At 41.8% G+C, this 16,340-nt stretch overlaps 1 protein-coding gene across 2 annotated transcripts in view; it reads left to right on the top strand.

Moving 5' to 3' along the window:
- Nucleotides 1-16,340, top strand: part of CAPZA2 (capping actin protein of muscle Z-line subunit alpha 2) — a 111,491-nt gene that overhangs the window by 45,595 nt on the left and 49,556 nt on the right. For both annotated transcript variants that reach the window (XM_029615642.1, XM_029615643.1), the window contains exon 3: nt 3,762-3,813. In XM_029615642.1, the coding sequence (XP_029471502.1) occupies nt 3,762-3,813 (52 nt within the window). The remainder of the gene's footprint in view (nt 1-3,761; nt 3,814-16,340) is intronic.

The following is a 16,340-nucleotide window of genomic DNA, read 5'->3' as shown; positions in this document are numbered from 1 at the left end:
AGAGAGGCAAACACATAGACAAACCAAGACAGAACACAAACTAGAAAGGTCACTATAGTGGGGCCTAAATACCAGAACATGGTCGAGCAATGTAACAAGATTAGGAATAGTGGCCACATCTAGGAGAAACTAAGGTGAGGCAGGGAGCTATGGTGAACTAGGCCTTTTGAGAGAGTAGCATGAGTCTTCAATGCAAAGCCTTTGCAGCTCAGTGTGTGGCCCACTGAGGTCCCCTGCAGGCAGGAGGGCTGCACTGCAGCCAGGTTCCTCACATTCCTCATAGCTGAAATCTTAGTCTCGCTAATACAGGGGTGAGCAAAATGGGGCATGAATGATCCTGAAGGGGGGGCATGCTGGCTGCCAAAGTAGGAAAGTAAAAATAGCTGCACTGTCGAGTCTTGGTGTCGTGAAAGTACTGCAATTTTAGGAAGGAGAGATCTGCCAGAGCTTAATGATATTGTAAGCAAGTCAGGCTTAGCCATGCTCCTTTTTCAGTGAGCTGAGGAGAGCAGTTGCTTCAAAGTGATGATCCTGGGGAGGGAGCTGATTACTCTGCAGTAAAATTAGACACAGGAGATGCCACTATGGCGTTCTACACCCCAGGAAGAGCTAGCTTGAGCCTCAGCCCTCAGCCTGGGAGGAGTTCCTGCAGTGGCCAGGTCCTTGTCAGGGAGATCGCAGCTGTTGCCCACTTGGGAGAAAAGAAGTGGTGAGGTATGGGAGGGAAATAGGCAGAAGCCAGAGAGAATAAAGATGTGGAGGGGAGAGAAGGAAGGAAGAATAGGCATAAGGATTAAAAAAAATTAGACAATCAAAACATAATAAAATAGAGATGAGCAAATTAAGAAAAATACAAAGGTACAAACATTGAGCAGGATGGGACAGTTTTTTTCTAAACTAAAATTTTGACTGGCACGTTTTCTGAAAAATGTTCTAGCCCTTACCACTTGTCTGTGGTGTGTTGTCCCCTTTCTCCAGCTATCTGCCCATCTCTGTCTCGTCGGTCTGGGTGTAGACTGCCTGTCTGGGATATAAGGAATTTATTTGCCTCTTGCCCATGTGTGTGAGCTTACTCCTTTCAGCAACTTGAAAAGAAAGAAAACAGGCTTTGAGCCACTGGCTGGCAGTGTGGCTACCTGTACTTTGGCAAGTTTACATCAAGTTCAGGATAGATACCAACTCACTACTCTTTTATAAGCGGCAACATGTCGTTTAAAGATTGATTTGGTAAAGGAGCACACTGCATTGGGTGTTTTAATATGAAAACAAGATGCCACCTTCTAACATATTTTGAGCTTGAAATTTGATGTATTGAGTCTGCTTGCTTATGAGGCAATGGAAAATCAGGATACACTTGTTTTCACCTAAAAACATTTGACTTTGCTAGCATATAATGTGGAAATCAAGTGCTCCTGACGAAGTCCTGTTAGGGGCGAAATAAAGGCCTATGTCAGGACTGGGATTTGGAAATTACTTCATTCATGTGAAGGTAATCTATCTTCTGTTTGGGAATAATGCCATTCATGTAAACGGGACTAAGATCTGGGAATTGTTCTATCAATTTTTCCCAAAGGACAGTATTCTCATTACATTTAATGTAAAAAATTTGCAGGAATTCTCAATATTTGAAAAGATGCTGCACAAGATCTACAACATACTGTATCTTTCGCTCTATAAGATGCACTTTTTTCCCCCAAAAGTGGGGGGGAAATGTGTCTGCGTCTTATGGAGCGAATATAAAAAAAAAAAAATAATAATTCTAACTACACCCCCCCCCCCCCCAGACCTGCCAAAAGTCCCTAGTGGTCCAGCGGGGGGGCCGGGAGCAATCTCCTGCACTTGGGTCATCGGCTGCCAGTATTCAAAATGGCGCTGAAGGCCCATACTATGTCACAGGGGCTACTGGTGCCATTGGTTGGCCCCTGTGACATAAGGGCAAAGGGCCGTCAGCGCCATTTTGATTACTGGCAGCCGACAGCCCAAGTGCAGGAGATCGCTCCTGGACCCCGGCTGGACCATTAGGGACTTTTGGCAGTTCTTGGGGGGGGGGGGGGGGGTCAGGAGGGTGAGGGGTTGTAGTTAATTAAATTTAAAGGTTTGGGGGGGGGTTTCCCACAGAAAGAGAACGATAAGTTTTCTTAGGGGAGTGGACCGAAATGGCCCTCCCCAGACCCGAAAACGAAATGGGGACAAAACAAAATTGTATGCACTCCCCTAATTTGCTCCATAAACACCCGGGAACAGAGCCGGTTTAACACACCATTTTTTATTTATTTTTTAAATGTTCCCCCTCTGAATCCTAGGTGTGTCTTATGGAGCAAACAATACGGTACTTAGGATGTGAATTTAGTGGTGATGCACAGATACCGTGTTTCTCCAATAATAAGACAGGTCTTATATTCTTTTTTAGCTCTGAAAAAATGGTTAGGGTTTATTTTCAGGGGATGTCTTTTTTTTTTTTTTTTTTCCATGATTGATGAATGAGGACAAGGCTAAGCCCACCTCCTCTTTCATTCACCAATCAGATTCAATTTTCAGCCGATCCTTTCGGTTCGGCCTTCGTTATCGGCCCACTGCGGGAAATTTCATTTTTCTGCGGTTCGGGACGATTTTATTTAGTCGCCCCCCCCCCTCCCGAAATGAAACCCGGGAGGGGCAGACGGGGGTTGTAAAAAAAAAAAAAAAGACACCCCACCCCAACCCTTCAAATTTAATTCATTGCGACCCCCACCCAAAAATTGCCGAAACGCGAGAGCGGCAGATTGCTCATGGGACCCCTGCTGGACCACCAGGGAATTTCAGCAAGTTTTGGGTGGGGGGTCCGGAGGATGGGGGGTTGCAATGAATTAAATTTGAAGGGTTGGGGGGGAGGGTTTGGGAGGTGGGGTTTTTTGTTTTGTTGTTTTTGCCCCCCCCCCCCAGGGATTTTCGGTAAGTCTTTGGGGGGGGGGGGGGTTTGGGCAAGTCTTGTGGTGCAACCGCGTGTCCACCTATAACTAGGGCTTATTTTTGGAGTAGGGCTTATTTCAAGCCCTACTCCAAAAATCCTGAAAATAAAGCTAGGGCTTATTTTCAGGGTAGGGTTTATTATCTGGGAAACATGGCATCTATAACTGCTAGTGAGTGATTAGTAGATTTTATATGATAGCATTGAATTTGCAGAGTGACTGTGTGGCTGATTAGTATGTGTGCTCTAAGTGTGAGCAAAATGATATAAAATGTTTATAGGGGTGTACTCTTGTACATTTATATAAGAGTGAGAAATCAAACTTGTTTTTGCAGTATTGGTTTCTTGTTACCATATATACATCTCTAATCTCTCTTCCTAGATCTTTAATCTCTCTCTATACCAATTGCATGAATGGAAGGGGAGCATGACTCAAAACATTTGCTTGCCTCTGCTGTAATGTTCTATTTAGTTTCAGGCATGAAAGTCCAGAACCTGATCCCATATGTTTAATAATGTAAAAATTGTAATAGACAATTCCCTAAAAGGAAGAATGTTGGGAAACTGAGAGGCCTGGAAAGTGCAATATTTTGTTTTCTTGCACATTCACTGCTCCATTTCCCTAGATGCAAAAATGCCCCCAGGAACTGTTCATCCCCTGTAGCAGTTGGCTGCAAATGATGGACCGTACTTGTAGTGTTAGCAAGCGATAAAGATTTGTAGATATTTGGTCACCTATGGTGGTGTTTCTGTTTTACAGTGTAATTTGTGATGTACCGGTAACTTATTTCATGAAATGTGTTTCTTTCTGTAGATGTTCGGTTATTGCTTAACAATGATAATCTTCTCAGGGAAGGAGCAGCCCAGTAAGTACCAGTTTCCTGTAGAGCTAAAGACATTACATGCTGTTAACACATTTAAATGAAGAATCATGTTGCTCTTCTGCATGATCCAGTAAGTGATGAAATAATCTGCAATCCCATATAAATAGAAGAGGTAAATCAGTATAGCAATGTAACTTAAAAGGCTGTCATTTTCTCTTAATGAAATGTTGAAATTATGGAAATGGTTTTATGATTGGTTTGAATTTTAATTTTGGACATTTTAGTTTACCTTTCTTAATCCTACTGGTTGTTGCTTTTTCTTCTTATCTAGGATCAAAGCATCCTTTTGGCAACAATGTTTTTTTCTCAATGATTAAGATCATTTTAATTTAAAATGAAAATGTGATGTCAGACATTTTGTAATGAATCTTGAAGCAATCGTACTCTCACCTACAAAAAAGTTCTATTGAACTGACTTAATTTCAAAAAATTCAAAAAATGAATTAAGGAAAAAGAGGTAAGTTTCATATTAGAGATGCACGCCTCCGCGGCATTGCCTCTTTCTTGTTGTTTAATCATTAACTTGCCTCCTTCCTCCTTTGTGTGTTTTTTATTTATTATTCAAAAAAAAATTTTTATATGTATTTTTTAAAAGTATGAATTTTTTCTAAAAATTATTTTCTCCACCTTGCATAATAGGATCATTTAGATTTTTTTCTTTGCCAAAAAATTTTTTTTATTAAATGTTCAAGTTCTTTTTCCCTATGCTTGGGGAGAATGTATTAAATCAATTATTTTAATATAAACGCCTTCTATTTCAAATCTGTTTAAGGGAAATTATTTATGAACGCCAATCTCTTGCACTTTAAATAGCCACTACCAAAATGAAACAGTTTATGACTTATCTCCCGACACAGCTGTGTTTCGAAATTCTGTTCTTCCTTCATCAGGGGAGCATATCCGTTCTTCTTCTTGTTCTCTCAAATGTTCAACGATTCGTGACTTTTTCAATCCAATTTTTAAAGCGCTGATTAACTTCCTGCGTTCGCTCTCTCAGGCTAACAAGCTCTGTTAGCTTGTTAGCCTGAGAGAGCGAACGCAGGAAGTTAATCAGCGCTTTAAAAATTGGATTGAAAAAGTCACGAATCGTTGAACATTTGAGAGAACAAGAAGAAGAACGGATATGCTCCCCTGATGAAGGAAGAACAGAATTTCGAAACGCAGCTGTGTCGGGAGATAAGTCATAAACTGTTTCATTTTGGTAGTGGCTATTTAAAGTGCAAGAGATTGGCGTTCATAAATAATTTCCCTTAAACAGGAGATTTGAAATAGAAGGCGTTTATATTAAAATAATTGATTTAATACATTCTCCCCAAGCATAGGGAAAAAGAACTTGAACATTTAATAAAAAAAAATTTTTGGCAAAGAAAAAAATCTAAATGATCCTATTATGCAAGGTGGAGAAAATAATTAATTTTTAGAAAAAATTCATACTTTTAAAAAATACATATAAAAATTTTTTTTTGAATAATAAATAAAAAACACACAAAGGAGGAAGGAGGCAAGTTAATGATTAAATAACAAGAAAGAGGCAATGCCGCGGAGGCGTGCATCTCTAATATGAAACTTACCTCTTTTTCCTTAATTCATTTTTTGAATTTTTTGAAATTAAGTCAGTTCAATAGAACTTTTTTGTAGGTGAGAGTACGATTGCTTCAAGATATATTTATAATTCTCATCACAAGCGGAGATGAATACTAGACATTTTGTAATACCTTTTGGTCATATAGAAAATTCAGAAGCTAAGAGATTTGGTTAGATAAGATAGATATGTATTTGTACTACATGCAAACACTTCATCCCTTGACTGTATGGTTTTAAAAGAAGCTGTACTATTTGCTGACTTTCTAGAACACAGACCACAGCTAGTACTGTTGGCCCTGCAGCAATAGTTACTCCTTGGGGGGATTCACGTGGAATGCCACCACAGAAAGGTTGTTTAGAGTGGTGCAACTTCCCCATACACAATTCACTTTTTTTTTTTTTTTTTTTTAAGTAGGCTGCCATGATCAGAGATTGTTTTACTCCTTTTGTTCAAATAAGTCGTGAAACATTTTGGTGAATTTGTCAATTAAGAATTATAGGATGTTGAGATAAGCCTCAAAATATAACAAAGCACTCTAGGAGCGTAGGACTTACGGTAATCGTCATTTCTCTCAATGGCAAAAGGTTAATAGTGGAGTACTTTAGAGATTTGTACTAGGACCAGTGCTTTTTAATATATTTATAAATGATCTGTAAAAGAGTGGTGAATGAGATTCAGATTTGCAGATGACATTAAATTATTCAAAATAGTAAAATCACAAGCCAATTGTGAGAAATAGCAAGAGGACTTGCGAGACTGGGGAAATGGGCAACTAAATGGCAGATGAAATTTAATATGGACAAGTACAAAGTAATACATTATAAAGAATAATAATCCAAACTATACTTGCATGATACTGCTGTATTAGATGTCACCACCCGGGGAAAAGATCTTCAAATCAAAGCAGACAATAGCTGAAGGCAACAGTCTAGTGTGCAGCAGTGGTCAAAAAACAGATAGGAATTAGGAAAGAAATGGAAAATGAAACAGCAAGATATAATGCCTTTGTAACTGCACTTTGAATGCTGCAGTTCTGGTTGCCCCATCTCAAATAAGATATAGCAGAACTAGAAAAAGATACAGAGAAGGGCAGTCAAAATGATAAAAGGGATAGAAAGGCTAAACAAATTAGAAAAGTCTGGAAAGAGCAGTATATAATCATGAGTGGGGTGAAATAGAAAAATAAGGCATGGTTATTTACCCCGTCCAATAATACTAGGACTAAGGGCACTCGCCGAAGTTAATAATACATTTAAAATCAGAGTATTTTTTTCAATCTGCAAACAATTTGTGTGGAATCTGTTGCTAGAGGATGTGGTTAAAGCAGCTAGCATACCTGAGTTTAAAAAGCCTCAAGTTCCTGGAGGGAAAGTCCATAAACCCACTATTAGTCATGTAGATTTGAGAAAGCTACAGCTTATCTTTGGTTATGAGCAAGAAGGATTGGACTTATTCTTGGGAATCCTACCAGGTACTTATGACCTGAATCAACCATTATCGGAGACAGGATGCTGGGCTTTGGATCTTTGATCTGACCTAGTATGGCAGGGCTTCCCAAACCTGTCCTGGGGGGATCCCATAGCCAGTCAGGTTTTCAGGATCTCCATAATGAATATGCATGAGAATTTTGCATACTATGGAGACTCAGTATATGCAACTTTATCTTATGCATATTCATTGTGGATATGCTGAAACCCCAACTGGATATGGGGTCCCCAAGACAGGTTTGGGAAGACTTGTACTAGGGCCTAAGTAGGCCCTGGAGTGAACAGAGACCATGCCAGATAATTGTTAAATTTCTGAGTGGCCCATCAAAAAAAGATCAGTGTGTTTAGAGAAACAAGGTTTTCTTTATTTAGGATTTGGCAAAAGATGCATTTTTAAATAGAGATTCTGGCAAGTTAAACATTTTGTTATACAACAGGAGATTAAATATGCATGATGCTTCACTCCGGTGTCCGTGAGGTCTGAATGGAATGGTCTGAAATGGTGAGAGGATTTGGCAGAAATTCCCAAAATCCTGGATGAAACAAAGGAATACCTTCCTCTAAAACAAAAAGCAGTGCCTTATCAAGGGGAAGAGGTTGAAATTGCTGAGAGAAATTGCCAGTGTTCTATGGCTCAAGCTTTTGAAAGAGGAACTTTTTTCTACAGTTATTACAAGGCATTTTTATTAAATCCTTATAGATATGGAGGTGGTTGCTTTCTAATATTGAGGTCAGAATGGTTGCTAGAGTTGAATTGTTGGAAATAATTTATTTTGTAACTATGGATAAAAAGTTAGTTATGCTGTTCCTGAGATGAGATTTAAAAAGTTGTTGTTCTGGTTATGGTTGTATGTGAGTTTGGGGCAGAATAATTGTGGCTAAGTTTATATGTGTGCATAGGAGGGGGATGGGGTGGGAGGTGGGAAAGGCTAAAGGGATATTTTATAGAATTTTGATTATAAGTTTGGGGTGTTGGAATTTTTTGGAAGGTTTGGATGACTCACTAATAATTTGTAAATATATATTTTAAGTAGGTCTTGCAAGCTCAGGATAAGAAGTTTGCTTTTTTTTTTTTTTGTTTGTTTTTTTCTTGGAATGTAAACTTTCAACAGTCCTGTTTAAAAGATCTAGTATATTAAGTTATCTCAATTTGTGAATTAATAAGTCCAGAAAATTAAAGTAAGATTTGGAAGGGCAGGTGTTTTTTTAAGCCTTTGGTGGTGGTGGTTGTTATATTTATTAGAGAAGGGATTACTTTACAAATATAGATGTAAATAATGTAAATAAATGAATTAGAAAGAAGCTTACCTAAAAAAGAGGACCTGCAGGGAGAGCCAGTGTATTCTCATACAGGCCGATACAGTACAGTGCACTCTGGAGCGCACTGTTAACCTGTCATTGGACGCGCGTTTTCCCTTACCCCTTATTCAGTAAGGGGCGGAAAATGCGCGTCCAACCCGCTGAACCTAATAGTGCCCTCAACATGCAAATGCATGTTGAGGGCCCTATTAGGTATGCCCGCGCGATTCAGTAAGTAAAATGTGCAGCCAAGCCGCACATTTTACTTTCAGAAATTAGCGCCTACCCAAAGGTAGGCGCTAATTTCTTCGGGCACTGGGAAAGTGCACAGAAAAGAAGTAAAAACTCCTTTTCTGTGCACCCTCCGACTTAATATCATGGCGATATTAAGTCGGAAGCCCCAAAGCGTAAAAAAAAAAATAAAAATTTGAAGGCGGCCGGCGACTGTCGGGTCGAAAAACGGACGCTCAATTTTGCCGGCGTCCAGTTTCCGAGCCCGTAGCTGTCAGCGAGCTCGAGAACCAATGCCGGCAAAATTGAGCGTCGGCTGTCAAACCCACTGACAGCCGCTGCTCCGGGCCAAAAGGAGGCGCTAGGGACGCACTAGTGTCCCTAGCGCCTCCTTTTGCCCGTTTCTACCACCGGACTTAATTTAAATACTGCATCGCACGCACAGGCGCCCGCTCTCCCGCAGACTTTACTGAATTGGCCTGTCAGTCAGGAAAAGAAGTTTGTCTGTTGCTTGTCTCAGGACGTGGTGAGCAGCGCTGAGTTAGATTTGATACAATCAGAGAGGCAGGGAATAAAGTTGAGCCCTGAAAAGGAAGTAAACAGAGCAGAAATCAGGAGAAGAGCTGTGAGCTATGTCTGGCAGTACTGTGGCTGTTGCTAGGGGAAACTGCTAATGCTGAAACAGCAGGGAGTGAAGGAAGTAGAGAAAACATCAGCTGTTTAGCAGCAGACAGCTGATTTCAGTCCTCTACTGTGGATGACTTTTTCCTTTCATGACAGAGGGGCAAATACTGAGAGAGGAGAACTACTGGGTGAGTGCTGAAAAGGGAGAGGGGTGTAAATTGTGGCCAGTGTCTGAACTAACATTCTGATACAGACTGGAAGTCAGTTTAAATGCAGTCTGGATGAAATACATACATATCATAATTGTGTGAATGATGAAAGAATTAGAATGAATAAAAATACTAGAAAAGGCAAAAGAAAATATGAGAAGTAGTTTTATGATAACTGGAAAAGATATAAAAGTTTAGGAAAGTTAAAGTAATTAAGTCTATTTGGTAGGTTCCGAACACCCCTGTTTGATGTAGTATAAACCAAAACAACTTTGAAAAGTAAAGCAGTAACTAGGGAACGATGTCAAAAGCTTCCTTAGTTACAAGTGAACAGGTGAGAGTAGGTAAACCAATTAGAGACTCAGCACAAATAAAAAAAATAAGATAAAAAGGGAATTGATTAATAAACAGTATCTAAAAAAATTCTCTTATGTTGAAATAAATGAACCCAAATTTATTTGGGTTCATTTATTTCAACATAAGAGAACATTCAACATAAGAGAACAGAACATGTATAGTGAGCAGTGCTGTGCACTATTTGTACCAATGACATCAGCAAGAGAATGAATCTTAAGATCTAAGAAAAGAAAGGACAGTTAGAGGAACAGTTGGAGTTGAGAGTTAGAAACCTAAGTGTACAGAGGTGCTGTTATGCTCTGTATTGGAGGCCTAGTGAGAAGAAAAACAAAACATTTAAGGAAAGGACAATTACGTTTTTAAAAAGTGAATGAGAGAATGTTTGGTAATGCGTATGAGGTTCCTGTAAAGGTAAGGTAGTTTAAAAAAAATGTATTTGCTGTATCGCATATAAACACAGCATTGAGTAGGATATATTGTTTGAGTGACACGTGCTGAAGAGGACTAGGACACTACATTATCAAGTGCATACTTCAGTAGTGTTGAACATTTAATGGCAAACTGTGATGCAGTTTTTTTTTCTGCTCAACAAGAAAATTCTAGTTCCCATTTGGGCCTGGGATTGACAAACATTGACTGTAGGAGCATAAAGCGTGGGGGTGGCGGGAGAGAGACTCAGACTCTAGCCATTCCTGAAAAAGAAAAAATGAACACCATTGCACTCTCAGCCTCATCCCTTTCTAATTAGATAAAGAATGTTCTGTGGTTTCAGTTGTGCAATCTATACTTCATGGATCAATCTTGAAGGATTCTCAGGATAGTAAGAGAATCTATTCTAAAAATCTCCTTGGAGAAGATTGCAGGCAGTGATCTGCAGAGTGTGGGGCCTAGAGCTGGCAGTCGGGGTCAGAAAATCAGAGCTCCCTGGACTAAGTCATGGCCAGAGGTGAATCTGGGGTGGCATTTTTGGCTGGCACTCAGAATGAATTGAGTAGGGCATCCACTAAACAGGTAGCGATGGTAATGATGGCATGAAGATTTTTGTGGTGGAGGCCAGCAGACTCTGTTTTCAAAGCCCGCCTGAGTAGGTTGCCCTTCAGTGAGTGCCTGCACTTCAGAGAGAATTGGAGAAGCTGGCAAGAAATTGGGGGGAGTCAGATCCCAGAGAATACCTGAAGACAGATCCAGGAATGCACTAAGAAGAATCCACAGCCAGGCAGTATAGACCAGGTAGACCATTTAATACACAGGTCAGGCCATCAACAGGAATGCAGCAGTTTCAAGGGAACATATGTGATCCGAAATGAGAATTCTTGGCCTCCCTTTGTACCTAGAAGCACCAAACAAAACATCGGAGGGTCTACTCCTCTGTCCCATAGGTGGGGGACAATCTGGGAGTTTTCTGTAAGGAGTGGATCCACATTGCAGAAGACAAAGGGGGCCCAGAGACAAGTGGGCATGGTTATACACTTGAATGGGCCGCCCGTATTCCAGGTCCCTGTGTAGATTAGCCACAGAGGCTTGCCAATTTGGCAACACAGGATCGACAGTTCCAGTTGGAAGCCATAGTGTAGAGGTAACAATAGTACTGGTCCCAGAAGCAGAAATAGGAAAGGGACATTACTCCAGTTATGTTGATGCCCTAAAGAAGGAAGTTATCTTTTGGCTAGGGCTGGATCTGAAGCACATCAGCAAGACACTGTGGGTATCCCATTTATGAATGGAAATTTTAAAATTGGTAATGACAGTACGGAAGGAAGTATTTCTCACATCTGGACTTGTCAGAGGTCTGTCTGCAAAACCCCATCAGAAAGGGACATCAGAAGTTCTTCATGGTATTGGACAAGTATTACCAATTCAGGGCCATGTGAGTTGGACTGACCATGACGCTGTGAATCTTTACCAAAATGATGATGATAGCAGCAGCCTTCCTCTGCAGAGAGGGAGTTTTCATCCACTTCTATCTGGAAACCTGGCTGATCAGAGCCAAATCATTGGGAGAGTGCAGCAAGCTGCTCATTGAGGCCAGCAGTTACTGGAGTTATAGGATGAATAGTGAACAGAGAAAAGTCTTTCACAGTCTTTGTTCTCCCTAATGTATTTAGGAGCGCATTTCATCACACAAGTAGAGGAAGTCTCTTACCTGCAAGTTGCGAATGCAGTTAAAGCTGCAGGCAGCCAGAGCATCCTGAGTAAGGGATTACCTGCAGTGTTGGTGTTAATAGCCTGTGTTTAAGGCGTGTGCCGGGCCAAAGATTTTCACTCACAAGGTGCAGACCTCATAGATACTGCAGTTCTGGAAAGAGCCTGGTCAAGGGATTAGCCTTTAACACACTGAGAACTAGGGGCAGCGTTGACCGGTTAGAGGGGCAGGTCGCGAAGGGTTCTTTGTCAGTTCCTCCAAATGTGTGTTTTCAGAGGTAATGCCAGCGTAGAACCTGAATTTAGTATTTAGTGCCCCATTTGGGCACCCCTTGGAGTCCCGAAGGAAGGAATTTAGTATTGGGAACAGAGTTCCTAGCAGCCATCAGTTCAATGAGAGATTTTGGAACGTCAGGCATAGTTGTGTAGGGATCCCTATTCAGTGTTTTCCAAAAATGATACATACAGTACTTTCCTTTTTTCCTAAAGTAGTGTCAGTTGTATCTGAGCCAGAAAAATAAATACATATATAGATATTGGTATGGAGGTATGATTGTTTGTGCTGTTTGGATGTCTGTGCAAGTAGTATGCAGTCTTGAAAAGCATCAGTATCAAGCTGGATCAGAGGCGATCATCGGGAAGTAGAAAGGTACCAGAAGATTAAGTGTGCGCACTCTGAGAGCGCAAGCCTGTTTCTGGGTGGAGTACAAATAGGGGGGGTCTGCAGGAATTCTGCAAGGCAGCAACATGGTCTTCATTACATATCTTTGTTAAGCTTTATAATTGAACTGGAAGGCCAAAGATGCAGCCTTTGGGGCCAGGATCTTGGAGGTTCTTCCTAGCTTCATCCTGCCTGCAGTAGTCACTGCTTGGGCACATCCCACACATCTGGACTGGTCTGCAGAACAATAAGGAAGGTGAAATTTAAGTTCCTGTTAATTTCCTTTCCTTGAGATCTGACAGACCAGGCCAAAACAAGGTAGTAGTATGAAAAAAGAATAAAGGGATAACAGGATAATTGAAAATTACTATAGAGTAATAAGAGCATCCTGCAGAAGAGGTGAAAGGATAACCAAACTCAGGCTCCAAAGGGGAGAGAACAGGAAGAACTATACGATGGAGCAAGATGAACACAGAGGGACTAGATGCAGCACTGGAAGGAAGAGAAAGGACTAGATGCAGCACTGGAAGGAAGAGAAAGTGAATTTCCACAGAAAAAACACGAGCTCCAGAACTGCGAAGCTTTAGCTTCGCGGAAAAAGATTGAAGAGGGACCCTGCGTGGATGCTTGATTAGTGGCATGCTCAGTATGTCTGTCAAAGTTTTCCATGCCAGGCTCCATCTGATGTCACCCATGTGTGAGGACTAACATCCTGCTGTCCTTGGAGAACACCTGTTACAGATAAGCAACTCCTGCTTTATTTTGGGGTTTTTTCCTTCATGTCATTTGAAAGTTTGGTTGGGGGGGATGGGTGTGCTAAGCCTATCAGTCGTTTGCTGAGTAATTCTATTGACATCCTGTTCTGCTACACCAAGTTATATAGAGGAGATGACATCAGAAAAGAGGTTTTTCTGTCTCTATCTGCTTATGGAAGGACATTACACACGTCTGGACCGGTTTGCCAGGACTCAAAGAAAATTAACAGGTACTTAAATTATGCTAAAGAACTTCCATTCATCAATATGGCCAAAGGTTCTACTCCTTGCTTCTTCCGTATCCCCAAGAAAATCAGATTGAGACCTATCCTATCCTTTGATTCCCCCTTGCCCACGGCGAGTCTAGGACGCCGACCACGAGGCAAGTCGGCCGCACCGTCCCTCCACTCAGCCCTGCGGTCCCCCTGCAGCCAGGCCAGCCAATCGCAACTCGGAGAGGGGTTTAAAAAAAAAAAAAAAGCCCTACAGGCGCTGCGTGCCGAAGGAGCGCGTCAAAGGGGCAGGCCCCTTTGTGCGCCCCTTCATGCAGCCTCTGAGAGAAGGGAGAAGAGAGAAACCGCAATCCACCTTTCCACTGGCTCTCTCTGCCTTTGGAGACAACACCACGCCACCTAACAATTAGTGTGACGGAAGCCTACCCAATTCATATGATCGACAATCCTTCCTCTCACCTCTACCACCACCAACCTACCTCCCAGCACCTATTTCTCGCACAGCAACCATCCAGCTCTGCTAGCCTCCATTAACCACTCCTCTCCCAGCAGGCTCAAACTATCATCCCAACTCTTACAATAATCAACATGACACAAACCTTCCCTATCCCTATTATCCCACACTCATCCCTCAACAGAGTTAATTCACCCATATTCAGTCTACAAAGATCTAAGAGATCATTGATTCCCATCATGATTTCCCCACTAACCCAATTCCTAGGTCTATCTCTAATCACTCTAACCCTCCTCAACTCCCAATCCCTGTCAAAAAAAAAATCTCACTTGCTCAACGACTACTTCCTGGACACCCAACCGGACCTGTGCGCAATCACTGAAACCTGGTTGAAAAACACGGATACACCCCTAATCAACCAATTACCGACACAACTATATGACTTTTTCTCTATCTCCAGAACTAAAAAAAAGAGGGGGAGGATTACTGCTAGCCGCAAAAAAAGAACTGAGACTAGCCCAGCACGCAATTAAAACTTCGACCAAACTTGAAATCGGACTATTCAAATCCACCCAGCTCCAAATCTGTCTTATCTACGCCCCGCCTGGGCTCCTAGAATCCGACCCATTGCCTCTCATAGAAATTGTAGCTAAACACATCAATACTAATGCACCAGCTATCCTGCTAGGAGACTTCAACATTCATGTTTACTCCCCTTCTCCCTCCACCAATTGCGAAGCCCTCCTTTCTTCCTTCCTGGCCATGGGTTTCAAACAAATTTATTAACAAACCCACGCACAAAGCAGGACACACGTTAGACTTAATATTCACAAACGATCCGATCTCGCCCACTTCTCCTCCTCCTTGTACCCCATTCCTTGGTCAGATCACTTGATGATTGAAACTGAACTATCCATAAAGAAAAAACCGACCACCAACATCCCTAAATCCTCGATCCAATTCAGAAAACCATGTTCCATGGAAGCCCTCAGCAACACTCTCACCAAGGACCTAACTAACTTGGACCTCTCAAATGCGGACTCTGCCATGAACTCTTGGCTAACTATCACCCGCTCAGTAGCTGATAAAATATGCCCCTTGACATCCAAAGATATCAATCCTGCCCGCACTAACAAAAAAACCTGGTTCTCTACAGAATTAAGAAAACTCAAACAAGACCTACAACATAAAGAACAACGCTGGCGGAAGGATCCCTCCACTACCACACTGACCTCCTACAAAACCGCAATGATCTATTATAGGGCCACCATTCTTCGTACCAAAAGGGATTTCTACGCCAAAAAAATACACGGATTCCTATACAACCCAAAAACACTATTCTCATATGTTGCAGCTCTCACCACCCCTATTCCTCCAATCATCCCTGAAGAAGAGGCACAAAACAAATTCACCGAGCTGGCAGTTTTCTTCAACAAAATCAAAAATTTACTTATTCCGCTGACATCTTCCAACTCTACTCCAAACACCCAGCCTCCACCGAGTCAAAACCACTCCCCTACGATACACAAACAGTCTCTAGAATCTTTTGATCTTACATCATCCCTGGAAATCGAATCTATCATCAAGAAAATGAAGCCCTCATCGCACCCAATAGACCAAATTCCAACCAAACTCCTTCTTCTTACAATCCCAAACACCATCGCCAAACCTCTGGCCAACATCATAAACTGTTCCCTCACTCACGGAACAGTCCCGGAGCTTTAAAAACAGCCTCTCTGAAACCTTTACAAAAAAACCTAACTTGGACCCATCCAACCCCATTGCCAACCTACCTTTCATAGCCAAGCTAATGGAAAAACCGGTCAACACTCGACTCACAGACTACCTAGACTCCCACGACATTCTATACTATCACAATTCGGATTCAGGAAACACAGAATCTCTCCTACTCTCATTAACTGACATCCTGATGGGCCTCAACAAAGGTCAATCCTACCTGCTAGCTCTGCTAGACATCTCTGCAGCGTTCGACACAGTTAACCACACAATCCTCATCAACCGTCTGATGGAAATAGGCATCTCAGGCTCTGCTCTCCTCTGGTTAAAATCCTTTCTAAGCGACAGGTGTTACAAAGTAAAAATAATCAACAAAGAGTCACCCCCCCCCCCCGTAGCATCCAAGCAAGGAGTTCCACAGGGTTCCTCGCTCTCCCCGACCCTATTCAACATTTATCTTCTCCCCCTATGCCAACTACTCAACCTCAACCTCACCTACTTTATTTATGCGGACGACGTGCAGATCCTAATCCCCATCAAGGATCCCATCTCAGACACTCTAAACTATTGGAACAGCTGCCTTCACGCCATCAATCTCCTTCTCACGAGCCTCTGCCTGGTTCTCAATACGTCCAAAACCGAACTGCTGGTCATCTCCCCCAATGATAATAACCCACTAGCCAACACCACAAAAATACCATTAGTAAAACAAGTGAGACACCTTGGAGCCACCCT

Source organism: Rhinatrema bivittatum, chromosome 9 (assembly GCF_901001135.1).
Source record: "Rhinatrema bivittatum chromosome 9, aRhiBiv1.1, whole genome shotgun sequence".
Lineage (NCBI taxonomy): Eukaryota > Metazoa > Chordata > Amphibia > Gymnophiona > Rhinatrematidae > Rhinatrema > Rhinatrema bivittatum.
Note: the sequence above shows the minus strand (reverse complement) of the source record. Positions and strands in the feature narration are given on the sequence as shown.